Consider the following 21,427-nt stretch of genomic DNA (forward strand, 5'->3'; position numbering starts at 1 on the left):
CTGTGGGGACCCTCGATCCAACAGCAGTGCTGGATCCCCACCCTACTGAGAGCAATGGAAATCTTTCTGTTGGCTTTGGGTGAGGCTACATTCATTTAGACTAAGCAATCCTCATTCTGTAGCAGTATCTGCAGTGGTTTTTAGCAATATTATAGCAGAAATAAATTATTCCCCTGTAATTTTCTGGAATTAATGAACAGTGATGGCAGCACATTTGAGTAACCTCTTTAATGTGCAACAACCAGTAACACGCACATCATGGTCAGATTCCAGTTTTAAAAAGAAATGACACAGTGGATGTGTTACATTGACAAGTATATAGCAGTTTCAACATTATTTTCTTAAAAATAAAAATACATCACATTGGAATATCGCATACAAAAAGTAGAATTTGCCCTAAAATAAAATTTTATCAAATCATTTAAAAAATTACAAAAGTAAAACGCATACAAACTCCAGAAAAATTGAACAGTCTTACAGGTTGAGGATAGTTTACAAAGAGGCTCTCCAACATGTAAAACCCTCTTCCTTCTCCATATGGTTCACACAGTTCAAAAAACCCCAACTGTTAGGTGCGTCACATAATTAAAAGCTGTTTTTTTCCACCTTATCAAGAACTCGTTTCTAAAATGCACAGTGGAAGGCATTAAACTTGGTAGGGGAAAAGGAGATTTTAATCTAGCAAATATCATAGGCAGAGAAAAGAATTATGTCTGGAAAATACATCGTTATCCCCAGGGAGGGGGGAGCAGCAGCCGGTGGCTGGCCACCCATGGGGAAACCCTGCAGCTCTGCTGGGCTTACTCAGCCCAGGTGATGGGGGCAGCAGAAAAGTCGGGGCAGGCAGGAGAGGGGCAGGCAGGGGCTGGGGAGAGGGAGCCAACTCTGTTTTCGCATTGTGGCTTTGACTGCACATCCAGAGTCATCCAGAGAGAGACAGATACAGGCCAGGGGCACCAGACCCCCCCAACCGCCCCAGTCAGACCAGCTCTCTGGGCATCCCTTCCCTACACGTAACCATTTCCCACCAGTTTGTTAATGCAGCCTGTCCTGCCAGAGGGGTTTTCATCCATACACCACGTACTGTCCATGCCTTACAGATTACAGTGGCCAGGCAGAGAAAACCAAGGTCTGCACTCCCCACAGTGCAGGGCTGTGGACAAGCAGCTGAGGACAAGGCTGAGGACACGCAGCCTGTTAAACAGGGCACTTCCCACGCCCTGCTCCAGCCCCCGTCCCTCACAGGATCCTAAAGCACTTCCCAGCTCTGACGGCAGCGTGTCCCTGCCTGGGGAGGGACATGGGGCATCCTCCTCCCGTTTTGCAGGTGGGGAGATCGAGGCACCCCACGCACAAGCATCCCTTCCCCAAGCCCCTGAGCAGCTCTGTGACCGAGCAAGCGCAGTGACCAGGCTCTCACTACCCGTCCCAGCGTCACACAAATCTGCACATGCCCTCTGCAAAGGAAAACATGGGGTTGGGGTTTTTTTGGCTTTTACAAACAGCTGGACTAAGGTTGGAGAAGTGGCCTGAGCCTAAAGGGAAAAGCTCCCCATAAAGAAAAAAGGTTTTGCTCATGGTATTTTCTTCACATAGCGATACAAAGTGAGCGCAACAAATCTGTCCAGATACATCAAGCAGAGAAATCACATGGGGGAAGCTAGTGGGGAGAGAGACCGTGAAAAGAAAAGCTGTTATTGCAGAGAGCAGGTCCCACCTGCCTTCTCTGTCACACCTTGCAAAGCCAGTGCCTCTACGCCATGTGCAGCCATAGCTGTTCCTGCAGCACAAATCATGTCACAAACATAAAACTAACGTCAGAACCTCATCCTCAAGGAAGTAAAAAAATGACACTGCTAAAATTGGGCTGCACAAGACATCCCTCCTGTGCAAATAAGCCAGGCACCCATGTGGGCACCCTGGCTGCAGCGCTTTCCTTCTGCCCCTCTGCCTTGATCACTGCCCCCCTGCCCAGGCACGAATTGCTCCAAACACGTTGTCATCCCAAGTAAAAGGCAGGAGCCAGCACATCTGTGCAAATATTTGCTTTTGCTTGTCAAAACTTTGGTCAGAATTACATTTCTTCCTCTATTAGTTTCATCTGTCTTGAAACACAAACTGCAAAAATTATAAGCAGATTGCCATCATCTTCTGACTTTACTGGGGCTGCCGCCTGCTCTGCGGCAATTCTGCTCCACCATCTGAGATGACGCTGCTGGAGGAAGCAAGGCAGATATTCCTGTGCCACCTACAACCCACCTCGCAGCAGCAATGGCTGCAGGGAAATGAAAGAAGCGTGTGCTGATACTTGTGATCTCTCACAGGTGAAGCAAAGCCTGGAGGCTGTCTCTCTGTCGGAAGGGAGGCAGCAGCCACAAGGCAGCTTTTCCCCCTCACGTGCTCCCCTCCTCCTCCCAGCCCTGGTACTGGAACCCAGGGACAACGATGAAGTTCTTGTTTGTTTTGGCAGGGTCAGCATCTACCCTTGCACGACTGTGCGTCCACAAGCATCGCTGCCTCCTCGCACACACCACATCCCTGCTCCCCACGCCTGGCGCTTTAGCAACACTCAGGATGGCCACACCAACATCAAACACCAAATCGACACCCAATATTCATGTATGCTTTCATACCAGTGTAGCAGTTGTCTTGCCAAGTTATTACAATGATCCATACTTAGTCTAAAAGAACCCCCTCCCAGAACTAATGAAACATAAAAACGCCTTTGTCATAGATACTTATTAATATCTGCATATAGAAGATATGAAAATGAACAATTAAAAGCCTGCTGTCATAGCATTACAGGACAGTTATATCCACTGTGCAAACTGTGTAATTCCCATTCATATTTCAGTCAATCCTCCCAATTAAATAGCACTTCTCTTTCCAGTAACAGCCAATATATATGCATATCAATCAATTCCGCTTGGTTATATCGCAGTGTAAGGCTATGCAGTCACTTGCTAAGTTTACTGTAGAACAAGCCAGGCATTAACATCCCTGTCACCACAAAACTTCAAAATTTATATGGATTTGATCAACTCAATGCGGTATTTCAGTGTTGAATGCCCTCTGCACTGCACCCCCTCCTCTTAACTCAATCCATCAGCCTGGCACTCCCCCGAGTTACCAGTGACGTATCCTGGGGTTTTCTAAGCCACTTCAAGATTAAAGATGTCCCACTCCCATTCATTTCAGCTGTCAGATGGTTGGGAATAATTCCATGATGCTGTGAACCTGAATACCTAAAGTGTGGTGCCTATCAGCTTGGCCTCTCTAGGTCTCTTGGCCTCTTTTAAGTTTCAGGCAAATTACAGTCTGTTCATAACAGACTATCTGCTCACGTATGTGCAAAATCCTTTGGGCCTGCACTTTCTTCCAGCTTGCATGATTTTCTAAAAATCACTATTTTTATGTATATTAATTACATGGTCAGCCAACTCATTCCTCTAAAATTGCCTTGGGAGCACAGAAGCTCTTCTCCGTACCTCCGGCTCAGGGGAGCAGGCGGCCATGCAAGAAGCTAAAGGAATTGAAAGGAAATTAATGGGTAACAGCAGTGACAAGAGACAACAGTGCTGTAAGTGGAGCCTACGTCTACTAACCCTGAGCTTCCTCATTAGCAGCATGAAAGCCAGAGCAGCTCACAGGAAGAAATGCCAGCAGCACTGGAAGCTGAGCCGAGCTGTTACTGTGCCAAGCAGAAACCCAAGGAGCGGCCCATACTTAAACTGAAGAACTATTGAGAGAGAGCGGTCACTACAAAGCATCCTTCCTGGCATTTTTAATATAAAACAGCACAATTACTTGTATGTTACGGGGCTCTGCACTGCTGGCAAAAAATGTTCTTCAGGACTGTGAACTTACAGGCCATGAAGAGAAGCAAATATTGTGACTTCCCAGGGCACCTTCCTCTGCGGGCAAGTCACAGGCCAAGCAGCAGACAAGGTCAGCTACTCTGCGGCCATGCAAGGTAATGCCTCATTTAGATAAAAAAACCTGTTGTTACTGACTCAAAAGTTAGAGAAACTTAGAATTTTCACTAATAAGAGAAACATTAACTGTTTTGAGCCTATTCTGCACTACTGCTAATTCTATCAGCACTGCTTAGGGCTCTCCCTGGGGTCTCAAACTCTAACTTCCAATAAAGTGCTGTTATCCTGACAGGCTGGACCCTTGGTAAATCCAAACAAGGGTGGGCCTAGTGATAACCCTTATCCAAAAAATATTCCCACAGCTTGAGTTGGGTTATTGACATGCTCCTCCTCAGCAGGATGCTGCTGCTGGGCACAGATGGTGATAAAATGTTTTTCAGAGATCTCAGCAAGCACATTTGCAATCCTCACCTCCGTCCTGAGTCAGACTTGCTAATGTCATAAAATCCTAAAGCCTGAACACTGTGGGTGAGGAATGCAGCAGCGTCCTACACAACTTCAAGTAATTTGGGAGCAATCCTTTGGTTTTCACTCAGGCAGATTTCCATCAGACTTACTGGGAACTGTGGTTGAGCCCCAACTGCAGAACGGTGCCTGCAACCCCAGTGCAGGTCTCCATCAGAGCTCTGCGGTGCCACTCAGCTCTGGAGAACGTCTCTGGTTTGGTGCAGAGGCATCGAGGGCTGTAATTAAGAACACACAGTACAGGCCCAAGACAGACACAGAAACTTCTACCAAAGCATCAAAGTTCAGGGGAGCAACAAGCAATTCACACCAACTCAGAAAAACAATCAATGGGGTTTAAAACAAGATGTTCACTCTTCTCCCCTGACTGTATGGAGAGAGTGCATCTGGCAGCACTGACAAATATTTTGAATTGTTCGATGCTTTCTGGAACAGAGGCAGAATAGGTTATAGGCTGAATACTGCCTGAAGTGCTTCTCCATCTTAAAATAGTCAGGACAGTAAAAGGATTAGAAATCTCTGTCACTCAGGACAGTGCCCCAGCTGTGCAATTTTAATCTTAATATAGCTACAGTAAATTGCAGAAGCAGAGCTCCAACGAGCCATCCGAGCTTGCAGTTCTGCCATGACAATGCAACTCCAATCAGACTCCTGGCAAGCGATCCTTGGTTTCAGAAGACAATAGGTAGCAGCAGCTACTGGATACTGAAACTATTCCAGGCACTACAACATAGTAAAAAGAAGTTGGACAGTTAATAATATTCATCTGAAAAACAGTAAGAGGATGATGCCAGTGAATCTGAACGCGCTGGTTAAGATTGATTTAGTTATCCCAATGTAAGTTAGCTCAATTTCTACAAAGAGCCTGCTTTAAGACAGAAAAGATCATTTAGTAGCTGATATAGGCAATGAACTAAGTCAATTTTCTGTTACTACAGTAAATACATCCATTGCTCTGAAAACATAAAAGCAGGGAACAGCTTGTTTTATTTTACTGCACAGATACACTCCTGAGTTAAAGGTATTAGTGGCATATTCTCTCTGCAAAAGGAGAGCAGACAGAACGAACGGATCCGTGTCTGGAAGGTATCGCCCAGTTCAGGGTTTATTTGAGTGAGCTTACAGTGTCGGTGTCACCCCAGGGTGGCAGAAAAGAGTCCCACACAGGAGCAAAGGGCGTTTGATTCAGACTTCTACGGATGCAGAACCCTGCACACCAGCCTCCTCCAACATGTGCATGCACCCCCTGCAATAAAATCACTACGATAGGAAATCATTCACCCTCTGAAAAAAATTCATGTCGCAGACAGCGTATGTACATGTTTCCATTCAGGGCAGTGACTGGTTTAGTTACAAACAGTGGCATACCACCATCCAGAGACAGGATTACTTAAAATAAACCTATGTAAACACATACCCTTATATAACTTATATATAAAACATACATATATATATATATAAGTTTTATTTGTGTATACATAGATATAAATACACACACGCGCACACACACACACCCATCCCTAACACAAAGCACAGAACACACACATGGAAATACTGTAAAGGATGCTGAGGTGAAATCTAAGAATATAATTAAGAAATTATTAGCAGGTTTAAAATTGAGTTAAAAAACTATTCAAAGTGTCTTTAATATTTATGTTCAAGTACGGGCCAAAACGACCACAGATTAGTACTGATAAAAAGAGCTGGCATTATATTTCCCATATTATGCCAAAACTCATGAGTTATTTCTCATCGTAAAACTCATTGTCATTTCGCCATCAGGGCACCTCATCAACTAGAAACATTTTTTTTAGGAAACAGTGATTTTAAAGACGGGTTCACAAACAATATTTTTTAGGCACCCTCAATCATAAACTAATCCTAAAAGCCATGCACACCTTAGAGTATCAGAAGAGAAGTAGTGGGACTCAGACATCCACACCCACAGTATTCAGCGGCACAAATAGGTCTTCACAGTAAAAAAGGCAGTACTGGAGATGGGGGATGAAAAGGTGACACAGTGGTGGCCTTTAAAACAGCAACATTTACCAAGAGTGACTCTCCAGTAAACTTCTGAGATACCACAGATGTTCCCTATTCAGGAGATACAGAACCATGGTGGTATTTCAGAGGCGACTGTGGGTGCAAGTTGGGTTTCAGTGGCAGCTAAAGCTATCGTTTACATGTGCTCCACGGGGATAACAAACACCTCTAACAACACTGCAAGGATTGTTTAGGATATTTAGTATGGCTAAAAACCCTGGTACCAGTGTCTTATATCAGAAATCACTTTATTAGAATGTAAATGTAGTGTACGAGCACCAAATCGTTTTAGCTTAACTGCTTAATGGACATTCATTATATAAATGACCAGCCATTTAAAAGAGAGATCCTTAAAAAGAAGATTTTTTTTTCCTTTTATTTTTTTTTTCCTTTTGTTAAGATTATTTGCTATTTCTATTCTGATAGAAGACTCCAAAGATTACTGGTACCCCAGTGTGTATAACCGTGAGTCGGCACACACGCACACACACGCACGCACACACAACTGCACACCTCACTGCTACATCAACAGCCTTTTAAATAGGGAGCCCCAGCTCTGGCACTGGGACCTGTACATCAAATATACTCTTTGTGCATTTCGGCATCATTATCACCACTCAAGTTCCATGTTTATCACAAACCAAGGTGGTCTTGAATGTAAGAACAGCCTGTCCTCACCCTCTCTAATAAAGCCACAATTAAGTCTTGTAATTTCTTTGTTTTTCTGCTGTTCAGCTGTGCAAATCCAGGCAGATGTGCAGACTGCAAAGCTGACTTCCAGTCTCTTCCAACCCCTCACCAGTCCGGCGTTATCACACAGAGACGACGACGTCGAGATAGAGTCTGTCGTAGGACTCGCGGAAGCACAGGATGAGGAGCAGGCTGAGCAGACACGATCCTGGCAGGCACCAGTTGAACCAGGAAAACTCTGTGAAGCAGAAAACGGACGCAATCTCAGTTATCAAACATGTTCCATGTATAACGTGACCAAAACTTTGACTGAGGAAGGGTTTGAAGGAAATTGCTGTGTTCTGAACAAAATCCTGACAGCTCTTGATTGATAGATGGCCTATGAGACTTCTCCATGGATGCCTTATGTATATTTAAAGTTTATACATACATATATATATAACCAATGCCTCCAGCTAATCTTAATCCTCTTTATTCAACCTGTCAGTGGAGAGAACAGGGGGGAAAAAAATCTATCATTGCTAATGGAGAATAAACCACTTCTGAAGACTCTACTCATTAGTTCTTTGATTTCTATAGATTGAAAACTAAACCAAATTGGAAGTTTAAGAAGAAGCAGGATTTGATTTTGAATCAAACCCGCTACATGGTATAAGGAGGGAAAACCAATTCCTCAGAAGAAACTTGTGAGTAGTACAATCAATTCAATTTAAAACTAGTTGCACAAACAGCTCCTCAGAAGCCTCTTTTTAGCTGTTAGACATAACATACTGCTCTTAAAACCTTGTGTTCCACCTTCAAGAAATCCTATTGTCTGATATTTGACTGCTAATTAGCAGTTTTATTCAGGTTTTTTTTTAAACAAGTGCACTTCAATTTCCTGTTTTAAAAATCTGTCAATTTACCGAAGAAACATTAATTTTACTGGAGATGGTGTTTTACCTGATTTTTTTGAAGTTTCCTTTATTCTTATTATTTATTTATTTTTACAGAATCTAAACTCTCCCACAAGGTCTGAGTTAATCAAAATCAAGGCTTCAGCACTGCTACTTTCTTAAATCTGTAGTTTATATTGCTAAAAGCAAAAGCAGAATCTGTATTATACAATGCAAATGACAAAAGTCATAAAGCCTAAAACATCAACCTTCCAAAACCAGAAACCTTCAACAGCACCCTCCCTCATCCACCAAAAACCCTTACAGATTTGTTTAAGCAGTAATCTTATTAAAACCTTGCTAAAATTTTCCTAAGCTTAGAGAAGACCATGTTATGTGATGCCAGAAGTCAACAGGCAAATGCTTTGCTATTATTTTCCTTATAATACTCTTGTTTAATTGGATTAAACAGACTTTAACTCAAATATGCTAAAAGATAAAAATTTAACTTGTGAATCCTTCATGTCTTTTGTAATCCAGAATTTGTGACAGCACTGGCGATGTTAACACATCGACCACATGAAGTTGAAGGTTGATTTGCTTTGGTTTTTCCCTTGGAAGACCCTGCAGAAAAGATGAAGGAAACCTCATCCAGAGGCTTTGGGTCTCAGGGCACATCACTAACAGGGAGGCTGAGCTTTAGAAAGGTTTACATCTCCACGGTGCTAGCTGGACCAAAATCTTCAGTGCACTGGAAGTTTCCAGGGCTTGGCCCTTTCATAGCCTTTGCAATATCACAGCACGAGGAGAAAAAGAGAGAAATCTGAATTAAAACTACTGAAGCTTATTTGGCCTAAAAAGCAAGACCAAGGGAACAAGAGGAATTTGACCGAGCTTTGGTTTATCTGTAAGGTTCTTAAATGCCATTAGAGGATGTATTTGAATCAAATGAGAGACAAATGTTTAAGATCATTATAATTTTATCAAAGGACCCAATAGCACCCACTGGCATTGATCCCCCCAGTGACCACATGTGCTCTTGTACTTTTGACCATTTGTGAAACTGCATCATGGAGAAGGGATCGTCCTAAGCACAGATTGCTTTTTTTTTTTCCTTTGAAGAAACAGAGAAAATATTCCAAGTGTATGGATATACTAATTTCATGTTTATCCTTACCTGCATTTACTGATACCTGCTAGGGAAAGAAATACTGGTGACAAGATATGGCCCCGAATACCCTATTTATGAAGGAATGAGTTCACTTTATCATAATTCTTCAGTCAGAAGTGAGACACTGTATCCCCAGCCTCAATTATTAAGTAATTCCGAATACTGGATGGTTACACTGAGAAATGCTGAAAAAATTCTCAGAATATTCTTCATTATCTTTTCAGCTCAGGTGCAAATGTTGGAAGTAATAGTATATGTGAACAGAGTTCACACCAATTAATATTAATCACAAAAGCATTCTTTAAAATGTAAAGACGAAATATCACGCCACCTGAGGCTAGCAGGGATGGAATTCAGATTTTACAATGATGCAGTTCAATGTCAGTATTCAAAAAAAAATAGTAATTTCTCTCAGTTTGTGTTCACAGACCATAATTTGGAATGGGGCTGCCAACCTGCTTGCGATTCCCTGGCACAAAGACACACAAACTACCCTGAAAATGTGCCCCAGGCTGTAACCTTCATAATTTCAAGCACAATTCATTCTGAAATTTGTCAGTCTCCTCTTCGTTATAAAACACATCGTCTTAAGAAGTTCACACATGCATGATATTATACAAAAGCTCACAATTTCTAATGTTTTCAAAGCAAAAGTAAAATACTGCTTTACAAATCTCACATCATGAAGCAAATGTTTACCACCACAACAAAATACAAACCAAAAATCTGCATCTTTGAAAACCATTAATAAAGACCACTTCCCTTTGAAAGCACTTCCCTTTGAAAGCAAGATGGGTTCTTATTTTACAGCTTGAAGTAATAATATAGTCTACTATAATAATATAATAATACAGTCTACTATAGCAAGTTGAAAGTTACAATTATGAGTTATGAGGAAGCAAGTAACACTCAAGAGATGAGAAAGTCTGAAGAAGTTGATGAAAATATCAAGCAAAACACTGTTCTGCCTGATTAGGCAGGAAGGAATGAATATTTCTAAATATTTCTAAAGGAATGAATATTTTGTCTTTGAGCAGTGGTCAAGAGATGCTCTCTCCCCTGCAATGGTACATCCAACCCACTGAAGGGAGCTGACCATAAAAGGGGCATTTCTTCTCCGCCCCTCCTGGGCAGTACAGTTATACCCTGAATCATGAGACTGGATTAGCTTTATTGTGGTTCTGAACACCCACAGATACAAACATTACACTACCCAGAACTTTATAAAAATATGACAGTGTGTATCTCAATGGTTTCTGGCTACAGCAAACTCTAAGTAGAATATGATTATATGCATCTTGCACTAAAACATTTCTTTTTTATTACCATGCATATAGAAAAGAACAATTAAAGTTCTTCTCCCTTCCTGCTACATAAGAGGATTCAAACATTTGATTATTAACAGAAATTGTATGTGCAAATCCTTCCTTTACTGGTAAGGGTATGTCTTAATGGAGAACTATATTTTCAAAGTAGCTTATAGTTCTTACCTGTATGGTAAAATGTGAGGAAAAACAAAAGCACTCCCATAAACACATTACTCAAAAAGGTGACAACACCACAGGTAATTCCTTCTGGAACAGGGTAGACTGTCTCCACAAAGAGCTCAAAGAATATTGGTACACTGCTGTTGAGGAATATACCCAACAAAATGCAGGATGTGTACAGTGTAGCTGTAACAGAAACAAAAACAGTTATTAATTTCACGCTGGCATTTTTTCCCCCTATTCAGAGCTGCCAAGAATACTAATACTTGAGTAACCAGAAAATGCATAAACTTATTTTTATCCTCTGTGTATCATAAAGTATATCACATCCCACTAGTTTTAGGCAGAATATACGCATTGATGGGGGAAAAAAGAATAAGAAAAACTGATTTGTTTATTTTTTTTAAACAGAACCCATGAAGATGCATCCAGTGATCTGGAATTCACTTGTAAGTAAAACAAACAACAAAATTATGAATTCAAAGCATCACCTACAGCTTGATTTACCTCAGAAATGAACAGAAACTATTGTCCTACACACAATTAGGAAATGGAGCAATTAATGCATCAAATTGGAAATGGACATGGATTAACCTTTTGACTTAGCTCTAAAGGTCAAAACTCATTTTGCTTCTATTTTACAAATAAATACTAATGATCTACCAGATATCAAGACATCAGTATTCAGCACAGCCTGAGCTGCAACACATTGAATCCCTTTTGGCTTCAAAAGGAAATGAAGGGCATGAAGCGCCTCGCAGGAATGGGACATATTTGATAAAGCAGATTATTCACCACTGTACAACAAATTGCTTTTCTTGGACAAATCAACAGAAGAACACAGACCTTCCTTCAGTAGCCTCGGATATTTTGTTCTACAATTTCTGACACTGCCAAATACTTTACAGTGCTTAATATCTTAATATAGATGTTTAATATACCTATATTATCTATTAATAAACCTATTATATCTATTGCTGAAAAAAAAGAAAACTTCAGAAGAATTTAGTACCTATTTAGAAATGTAAATAGGTCTTTGCTGAGTTCTGTCTTGGGAAGGGGAAGATTTCCTGACCTATAGCCTCAACAACCTGAAGTTACTGACAAGTAGAAGTATAAGGAAACAATTAGAAGGCTTAGGAAAAAAAAGAAAAGTCTGGAATAATTTCTGAAGTTTCCACCGAAATGACAAAAAAACATGAAGAAAAATTTTTCAGATACAAAAGTGTTACCAAGTCATAGGGAAATTATTTATAACATCTTTTCACTGCAGTATGCTACAAAATCCTTAAGACAACTTTTTTTCATATAGATATATATGTTTATATAAAATAGAAACTGCATTTTCAGTTTAATTTACATTCTTCTGTCTTGGAAAGGAAGAATTGAAACAGCTCTGCTTCATATTCTGTTAAGCACTGCTCAAGCTTTCAATTGAGAAACTGGAAGCAGGAAACTTCCAGCTTAAAAAAAATATTTTAAAAATCACTGTTTCTTAAAATATGAAGAATCATGTAAGAGATAAAGGCATTAAGAAGCAGAAAGGGCTATCTATCAGGTCCTCTGTTTGATGTGGTTTGCTTCCAAGGCACAAAGACATATTTCTTTCTCTACAGAGGATTTGCCTGGACAGGAAAAAGAGGATAGAAGTCCCAGCCAGAAAGATGATATAGATGGCATGACTTCAGGAGGGACTGCTGGCCCCCACTTTGTTTTAATACACCAGAATGTTCTGAGTTGTTAAGAAAAAAAATAAAGGAAAAAAGAACTAATAAATCCTGGTAACTTTTCCAACTCTCAAATTTTCTTATTATAAACTGCAGAATAAAAGTCAAAGAAATTGATGCAGGGTATGTTTAAGAGTTTTCAGAGAGAAAGGAAAAAAAACCAAGACAGTATTAGGATGCTCTTCCTAATGTGCTCTTCTAGCTAACACTGAAGAACTGATTCCCTAGTTACAAGATCCATAGATTTTTGCTGCAAGTCCTCACCACTATTTAAAATTTCATGAACCTCTCTTTGAACTCCTGTTTACCTCAAACACCACTGCATATTGCTCTAACTGTCTCTAACTGCTACCAGGTGTAGCCAGCAAATCTGAACACATTCAGCTATTTGAAATTTTTGTGTTGGCTTCAGAAACCAATGCGTAAATGAAATAGAAGAATCTCTTAAGACAAATTAACATCTACCCCTCATTACACTCAAATGAAGATATCTATAGATAACTACTTGTAACTTCTAGAGAGCATTTTCAGAACTATCTCCAAAGAAAAGAAGGTGGTAGCCAGCTGGAACGCTGTATCAGAAACTCAAACAGTGGAAATAGTCATGAAGCTGCTGAAAGCCACGATAGCACCATCAGACGTGGAGCTACATACAGAGAGTGCCAGAGGCAATACCTCTGCAGGAGGACTGCAACCTCTTCCATAAAGAGCAACAGCCAGGAAAGGGGAATCATGGGCTTCTAAATAGAGACAATCTCTAGATGTGTAATTTCCAGAAATTTAGATTCACTTGAGATGAAGGCAAAAATATGCATCTAAGATTAAGAGGCATTTAAAAGATCAGGACCTCAAATCTTAGTCAATACAGTAGGGGCCAAAGTTTTCATAAAAAAACCAGAACCCTTCAAAATAAATTTGATAAAGTATACTAGTTGAATTACATCATTGCTCATCACATATTAAGTTGCTTCAGTCATGCAAATGCACCCACCAGCACACACCTCTCACTTCTACGCTACCATGAGCAAAGCAGCTTTAGCATTACTTTTTGGTTTTCCCCAAAGTATTACCTGCTTCATGTGTGCAGGCCAAAAACTGCTAGTTGAATACGAATGACAACACCTCAGCTGAGATCACAGGTAATACTTATAAAATAAGGTCTACATATATGAACACACATATTTGGAATTAATAAGCAGAAATGTCAAGGCAAAAGGACAGGCAGAATGTAGCATCCAGTAGATGCCAATTTAAGTTCTAACTTCTAATGGAAATGACAGCTTTTAACTGGTAAACCACAAAAAGAAGCTCTGAAAATGAAGCTGTACATATCTGAAAAACTCCCTTAATGGGTACATATTGTAGCGATGGGAAAATACCTTTTATTTCATGTTTCTGTAAATCATCCAGGGTCTTCCTGAGTGCTATACAAATAGGCTTACTCAGTTAACTTGGCAATTAAGTTATAAATCCAACTGGTCAACTAGACAGAAAGTCAAAGATAAAATACGCAGTTTTAGAAAAATAAGTTCTAGGAAGAAGTCAAATAAGAGTTCAAAAGCAGTTTTACCTTTTATTTCGCACACTAAATAGCACACCTCATATTCCAGCTCATGGGCAACAAGATACTGTAGCAGGGAGAATACCACCTATTAACGGAGACCATTTACTTTCCATTACAGCGACCTTGCATTGAACAAACACAAACAATTACCATGATTTTATACTGTAGAAGAACAGCTGCTCAAGTTACAGCAAATGTTTTTTCAATTAAGACAATCTTGATGACAGTCATTGGAAATGAATGTAAGGATATGCAAGTGCTGACAAAAAAGCAAAAGAAAAAGAGATGATTTACCAAGAAGGTAATATTATGTCCTAAAGCCTAACAAGGACAAACAACTAGCTTGGATAGGCATACACCAGGGAAGCGTGTCATGCTATTAGTGTAAAAAAGGATCCCTTTTTCTTAGGAAAAAGAATTAACTGCCTATCAATCTATGTGCAAACTTATGTACCTGAGACAGTGGCAGCTGTGGACATCAATAAGTAATGGAACTGGGCTGGGTTTCTTTAAACTATTTTGATTAATGTCATGTTTTAAAGATGTTTGTGTGAATTAAGCAGCTATTTCTCAGGTTGGCCACTGCAAAAAGATCAGGAAAGGCAAAACACCCATCTGAAGCACAGCTGCTTCGGAGAATTGGCCTGGAGCTGTCGCAGCAGGAGGCTCAAGCTAGGCTTTGTCATGTCATGTTCATGCTTGAGGTGTGAGGCAACCCATGCTATTCCCTCAGCGCTCATTCTCCTCCTGGCTAGGAAGGAAACAAGGAATGAAATGTGCCTTGATAATAGCACTAGAGATGTTACCAGTTAGATGAAGCAAGGTACGAACTGGGGACTGAGGGTGATACAGTGGCTTGGCACAAAAAGGAGAAAAAGCAGTAAGAAGGAAGGTTCCTCCTCTTTATCCCCTGCAAGTCTTCATCTACCGGACGGCAAATACACACCCATATCCCAGAAGCAGCGTTTCTCTCCTCCCAGCCACAAGCTGTGGCAAAAGCTTTATACCAATTAAAAATAAAAAATAATTAGGAAAAGAAAAAAAAAAGGAATTCAAACAGGGATGTGATTTAAATAACAGCGTGCACTGGGTGTCCCCAGATGAGTTTGCAACACAGCAGAAGGAGTCTCAAGTATCTCTGACATCCAAACAAGTTCCCAGAACTTCCCAGGATGTTCTGCAACATGTTTAGCAATTTACTCTTAAATTATACCATCACTAAATGCCTAACTACAGAGCCCAATCCAAACTCAACTGAAATTAATGGAAGGACCTCCACTGATGTAAACAGTTCTTATCAACCCTTTGGCACGTACATTTTGGCTCATATTTAACAAAGAATATGAAATATTACCATTTCTTCAAAAAGCAAAAGTATTTTGCAGATAAATTTACAAAGGAAATGCAGATACTCCGAAGTAGTATCAAGTGCAAGCAGGTGGTACAGTATCTTCTTCCAAAGTCTTCTGCCAGAAACTCTTGAACTCTGTACATTTTGTAACAGTTCTCAGACAAACTGAGCCAAGACTCACACAAATTTCATATGGATAAACAGGAAAGTAAATACAACTGAATATGTTCTCTTGGGTGCAGCATACAATTTAAATCAAAACCTACGGAGATCTTGGGCATTTTGTTATTACTCATTATAACAGTATCCCAAATGCCAAACTGAAAGGATAATGTCTCATGTGGATGCATGTTTCGTTGACTTTAGTACTTTAGTATCCCCATGAATGAGCTGAACAATTCAAAGTTAGTTCCTACTAAACTCTCTAAAGTCTGTTAAAGTGGAATGAAACTTTCCTATAATTTAATTCTTGCTACTGGCCATGGTAAGAATAGTAATGGAAGAAGTCACCCTTAATTTTTCCATAAGAAATGTGACTCCCTCAAGGTAAGATAGTAAATTTTACTGTAATTCATTTATAGGAACAAAAAACACAATAGAAGAAGGATGTCCCTGTAGTGCACGTTTATAACATCAGTATGTTTCATTGCCTGGATTTCCATCCCAGCATGCACTGATCAAATTCTTATCTCATGATATAGTTATGAAAGTAACCAAAAATCTGATCAAATTGGATTTGTTCTATATACTTCCCAAGAGAAAAGCAAGTGGAACTCACTTTGAAAGCAGAGCACTCACTCTGGAGAACTAAAATGCAAAGAAATTACTGAGTGAGCCTCCAAAAAAAAAAGAAAGGGGGGTGGGGTGGGGTGGGTGAGGTGCTGGTAATCATACAATATTTGAGGCTTGCTATTGATAGGTATTTAAAATGGACAGATTTATAGATATTCATCCCTGAAATGCTCCTCCCAAATTTCAAGCATTGTACACTATTTAACACTGGTGTTTTAAACTGTTTTTAAATAAAACCCTTAAATGAGTTTTTCTTTAAGCAGTCTTCTATCTGTGGATTTACAGAAGCCTTCAGGAAGACAAATGTCATTATTCCCATCTTATGAGTGGGAAAAGCACAGCAGGAGTGTGGGTAATGATTTGCCCACAGCCATAAGCAGGTTAATGCTGAAGCTAGAGAAATAAATGTTTTCAGGTCACTGTTTTATTCTCTGGGTCCCCCTGCCTTATATTTATCAAGCACATCTTGTTTATAGTAAAGAAATTAAACTCAAAGACTAAAACAATCAGTATTAAATAATTAACATCTCTCTTTTTCAATACTGTGCTTTGTAGATGAGGACAGGGAGACAGATGTGTTTATAATCTTCAATCTGTTGAACCTGAAAAATAAAGTATAGACCGCTTAACCTAAACATATTCATCAACTCATGGAGTTGCCATCGTATTCAGAGTATCTGCCATGCAGCACTAGAATAGATTTTGTAAAGCAAAATTCTGCTGAATGTGCTTATAAATATTAGAATATTCTTGATATGCTATGCTGAAAACATTCAAACTGAGCTGCAAGCAACTAGCATTGCATATCAATTTTTGGAAAATGCTAGTATTTGTATCCAGAGATACTACCAGCAATACAAAGTGGCAAGATACTGAAACTGGCATTACAATGCCTTACACAATTATTTTGGGTCACAGTATCCCATTGTACATAAATTCACATAATGAAGTTCAGTACAAAGCAAACTAACAATGAACTTGGCACAGAGAAACAGATCAGCAGCTGCATTGGGAATTCAATGGAGAAAACTATTTTAATGCTCAATGTGTACATTAAATTGTCTTTGAAACTTGCTGGAAAATGCAAATAATATACATTAAAATTAAAATTTCTTAAAAGAAAATTCAAGCTTGCTTAAAATGTAAACCAATTCCAGAATCAAGGGTTTTTAAGAACTGTGATTAGCTGATGAGAGCTGTTTTAGACAGATGATATAGTAGCTATGATGGCACTATATGATTATTGCCTTGCTTTCTTTTTTTTCCACACTGGCAGTGTGGAAAATTCATACACATGACTCCAAATACACTTTTTATAAAATCTTTTGGAGATATATTAAGAAGTCAGCAAGTGACAGAAAACTTGCCTTGCTCTGTGGCAATAATGCAGAGCAATGCAGGCATTACACAATACAAACAATGCCAAACAGCATCATTTAAAGAAAACACAAAGCAGTCATTGATTTTTAATATCTGCATTAAAGGTCCCCATTCTAAGTAATTACATTTTGTAGGAAATATCTTTAGATGATGTCGTGCCTATTTACAAGGAATTAGGAGAATATTACACAAACAAGTGCAGGAAAAACATTTTGCTGTGACCATTTTTTCAAATACAATTCCTCCCCCAATATTTAAACCAGACACTACTATAACTGCTACAAAGAATACTGATTAAAAGAGGAGAGTTGGTTGTTTGTATATTAAAATGAGTCTTTGGAGATTTTCTTCCATTTCCTTTAGGGTGAGTAATTGGCCAAACTCTCTCATCTTTTTAGCATTTCAGAAGCCTACTTGCATGTGAACATTCCCATCTGAGTGCTTACTCTGGAGACCAGGTGAGAGACAGGCAGGGGGTTTTCAGAAGAGGGGAACGGGCATGTATGCCACACAATATCCACATGCTAAAGACTATTTTTGGGCCTGGGGGAACCACTGGCAAGGTCCACCTATGGATGCAAACTTCACTTGTGGATCAAGCAGCTGTCAGGTGAGATGAAGCGAATGACCATGTTCTCCAACCAGCCTTTATCTCTAGGGTTAAGCCTGCCTTAACACCTGGGCCAGTGTGCTAGGTTTGTGTGTGGCAGGGTTTTTGGTAGCAGGGGAGGGGGCTACAGCGGTGGCCCCTGTGAGAAGCTTCTTGGAGCTTCCCCGGCTCCAAGTCAGACCCACCTCTGGCCAAGGCCAAGACAAATAGTGATAATGCATTTAAGAAGGGGAACCTGGGAGGAGGAGTTAGAGTTGTGAGGGCGACACCTCTGCAAACACCCAGGTCAGTGGAACAAAGGAGGAGGGAGGGGGGTAGGTGCACCAGAGCAGAGACCCCCTGCAGCCCGTGGTGAGAGAGCAGGCTGGGCCCTGCACCCATGGAGGTCACCAGGACACAAAGAAGATGGAGAGCCTATTAGCTTTCTAGCAACATCAAATCCTGTTGCCCTCAAGAGCACAACAATCCCTGCTTTGCAGCAAGTGTTCAGTGATGTCTGCAAGGATGCTCTGGGATATAAAGCATTACATGGACCACTTCTTTAAAAAAAAAAAAACCAACCCCAAACCAAAAAACAAAAGAAAAAACCCACAATGCTTTTGTTCTGTGTATCTTCCAGCTCTACAAATACACACAGAGCATAACTACCTGGAAGTCCACTGTCAACACTGGTCCACTGAGTACGCAGAGTGACTTTCACCCTAACCAGCTATCTCAAATCACTTCCCAAAGCTGCCAGCCAATGGCCTGCATCTGACCTACATTTATACTTTGATATACTCTACATCTCAAACTTTTAATTAAAAGAAGGAAAAAAAATTCATCCAAATCAATTCAAATGTACCATTTCTCCCAATTACTGTGGAATGTGGAGGTCATCATCATATTGCATCATTACATTGAGGAATAATCTAGCATGAAGTCCTATAAATTAGCTTAAATAGCTTGTGTGTTTTCATCCATAACAGCATATTTCATAAAGATATACCACTGTTTTTCTGTGTACAAGGATCTAAATTGAATGGGCGCATTGCATTTATTTTATATGAACTTTAATGAGAAAAGGCTGATATGAACCCCTCCTGCCCCCGCCTATCTATGAAGTTTAAACATTATGCCACAGAAGAAAAAAGAGATCTTATTTGGTGGCTGCACATTGGGCCCTGATGCTTAAGATTGCCTTTTTTTGAGGAATGCACCATATTGCTGGCATTTCTATTCAAAACAAGCTTGTGTTTTATAGAAAAGGGTTCAACATTTACAGTGACATATATAAGAACAGCACAGACAGAAAACTCTAAAATTTAATTTACAACTCAATCTAAGGAATCATCCATTTTAAAAGAAACAATAACTGCATGAAAAGAACAATCCAATCCCTAAATTTTTATCAAGGGATGCTAGTTTAGGATACTTTATATCAAACCTCAAATACCTTACATACTTTTATGTCCTGCCAGTGGATCACCTTTCTAAAAAAACACCATAATGCACCTATATGCTATAAACAGGTAAGAATTCTTCTAGAACCTATGTTGCATGCTGAGTTCTTTACAAAAAAGTAAAATAAAATCAGAGACAGAGCTCCATCAGTTTTGTTTTGGATCATTGGTGAATGCACACATAATGACTTTCACCTCTTGAAACCTCTTCGCTTCATTCTTATGCATAGACTTGAAGGGACATTTATGTGTTTGGCTTGTTGCATCAATTCAGAGGATAGAGCTACTGTAAAAATTTACATTAGTGCAGGCTTGTAGCGATGAAGCAGGCAAGCACAAGAAATAAGCTTTTATTGCATTTATTTTAGATTTGTTGGAAAAGTGTAGTCATTTCGTATGACAATAGCCACCATGAAATTCGATTTGTTTATTGATTAAATTGTGTTTTATTTAAGCAGATTTTTTTTAAAAAAATCTCAAGATAAATCACAAATTTGACCTATCCATCCAGATGGTGTTTCTCCTGAATTGATCATGTATTTCAATTTGCTGTACCCACTTTAGTTTACAGTTGTGACATATGCAACGCACCAAGGACACTTACTGAAACTCAAAGTTAATTTGAGTAAACCAGTACTTTATATACTACTCTTCACACCAAACTCTTTATTAAAAATGGGAAAAAAACAATTTTCATTTCTCCTATAATGCATAAACTTGCCTATAACAAAGATGGCGCTTTATTTAAAATGGATTTACAGAATTCTTCAATAAATAAATATTTTTTAAAATCTCGATGGCTTGGTTTTACTGTAAATCATTACTCTGTTGAAGGTCTTGGAATCATGGGTGGATCAATCCTTTGGTACAGATAGTAAGGTGAAGGACAGGTTTTGAAGGACTAAGCAGTGCTAATTTGCAAGTAGGGTACAGCTTGCTGGCAGCTTGAGTAGACCTCTGAGCTTTTCCCCCACTCCTGCCAATAGCTTTTATCCCCATCTTTTTGAGGCACAGGCTGAGTTAATTTTGGGCTGGAACAGTTCCCTGAACCTGCATGCAGGTGCAAAAAAAGAGGACAGCACAGTGCAGGGATAGATTTAGATGGCTGAAAATACTATGGGTCACCTTGGTTTGAACTGCACCACATGTTTCCAATAATTAATGTAAGTTTCAAAACCCTAAATTCCCAGACATGTCACTGATTTTTAGACGCAAGGCTACTCCCATTCATCTGATTTTTCTTGGTTTATTTCTCACCTCTGTTATTCCAAAACACTCAAAATAGAAAAACGGTCATTCCCAAAATCAATTTCAAATGCATATTCTGGGTTCTTATTATTGAGTTTCATTATTTTTAATCTTTTTATGAAGTTATTCAAAGCTGGTAAAGATATTTCAGATTCAACAGGTTTTCTAAACATTTTTTTTGTCTTGGTAAAATTACTGTATTACTAAAGATACCAAACCAGGTTATAATGTAATTAATTTAAGACTGCAAATATTTGCATGCAATCCCAATTATAAATAACAGGAATTAAAATCATTGTTGATACCTGTGGTTAAAGGCAGATGAGTGACACTAGTTAGACAGGTGAGAGTGAACCAGGTTGATGCTAATGTTGCTCCGGACAAAAGCAGCAGCAGTATAAACTTCAGCATGCCCCTGATAAAATCTGCAAATCTAAAATAAAAGCATAGATCAGAACAGCACAAATGCAATTTTCATATTAGTTAAATGTGATGCTTGACAATTAATTCAGTATATTCTCATTAAACATTCTGGAGACTATAGAAACAATTTAAAAATCATTTTTCATTTTCAGAAATAGAAAAAAAGGCATTTTTATAGAATGGTGATATTTCTAGCTGTCAAGCTGAAGAGCCATGGATTTTTC

At 39.4% G+C, this 21,427-nt stretch overlaps 2 protein-coding genes across 2 annotated transcripts in view; one reads left to right on the forward strand and one right to left on the reverse strand.

Annotated features, from left to right (window-relative positions):
• The window catches only part of SEMA5B (semaphorin 5B), a 291,486-nt gene extending 284,140 nt beyond the window's left edge, over window positions 1-7,346 (forward strand). Inside the window, exon 24 of the mRNA XM_074828744.1 lies at window positions 7,179-7,346. Coding sequence (XP_074684845.1) covers window positions 7,179-7,217 — 39 coding nt within the window. The 3' untranslated portion in view covers window positions 7,218-7,346. The remainder of the gene's footprint in view (window positions 1-7,178) is intronic.
• The window catches only part of SLC49A4 (solute carrier family 49 member 4), a 71,133-nt gene continuing 49,919 nt past the window's right edge, over window positions 214-21,427 (reverse strand). The window contains exons 7-9 of the mRNA XM_074828745.1: window positions 21,086-21,213; window positions 10,670-10,852; window positions 214-7,371 (exon numbers count right to left, since the gene is read on the reverse strand). Coding sequence (XP_074684846.1) covers window positions 7,256-7,371; window positions 10,670-10,852; window positions 21,086-21,213 — 427 coding nt within the window. The 3' untranslated portion in view covers window positions 214-7,255. The remainder of the gene's footprint in view (window positions 7,372-10,669; window positions 10,853-21,085; window positions 21,214-21,427) is intronic.

The sequence above is a fragment of the Strix aluco genome, chromosome 6 (genome assembly GCF_031877795.1).
Source record: "Strix aluco isolate bStrAlu1 chromosome 6, bStrAlu1.hap1, whole genome shotgun sequence".
Taxonomy (NCBI): domain Eukaryota; kingdom Metazoa; phylum Chordata; class Aves; order Strigiformes; family Strigidae; genus Strix; species Strix aluco.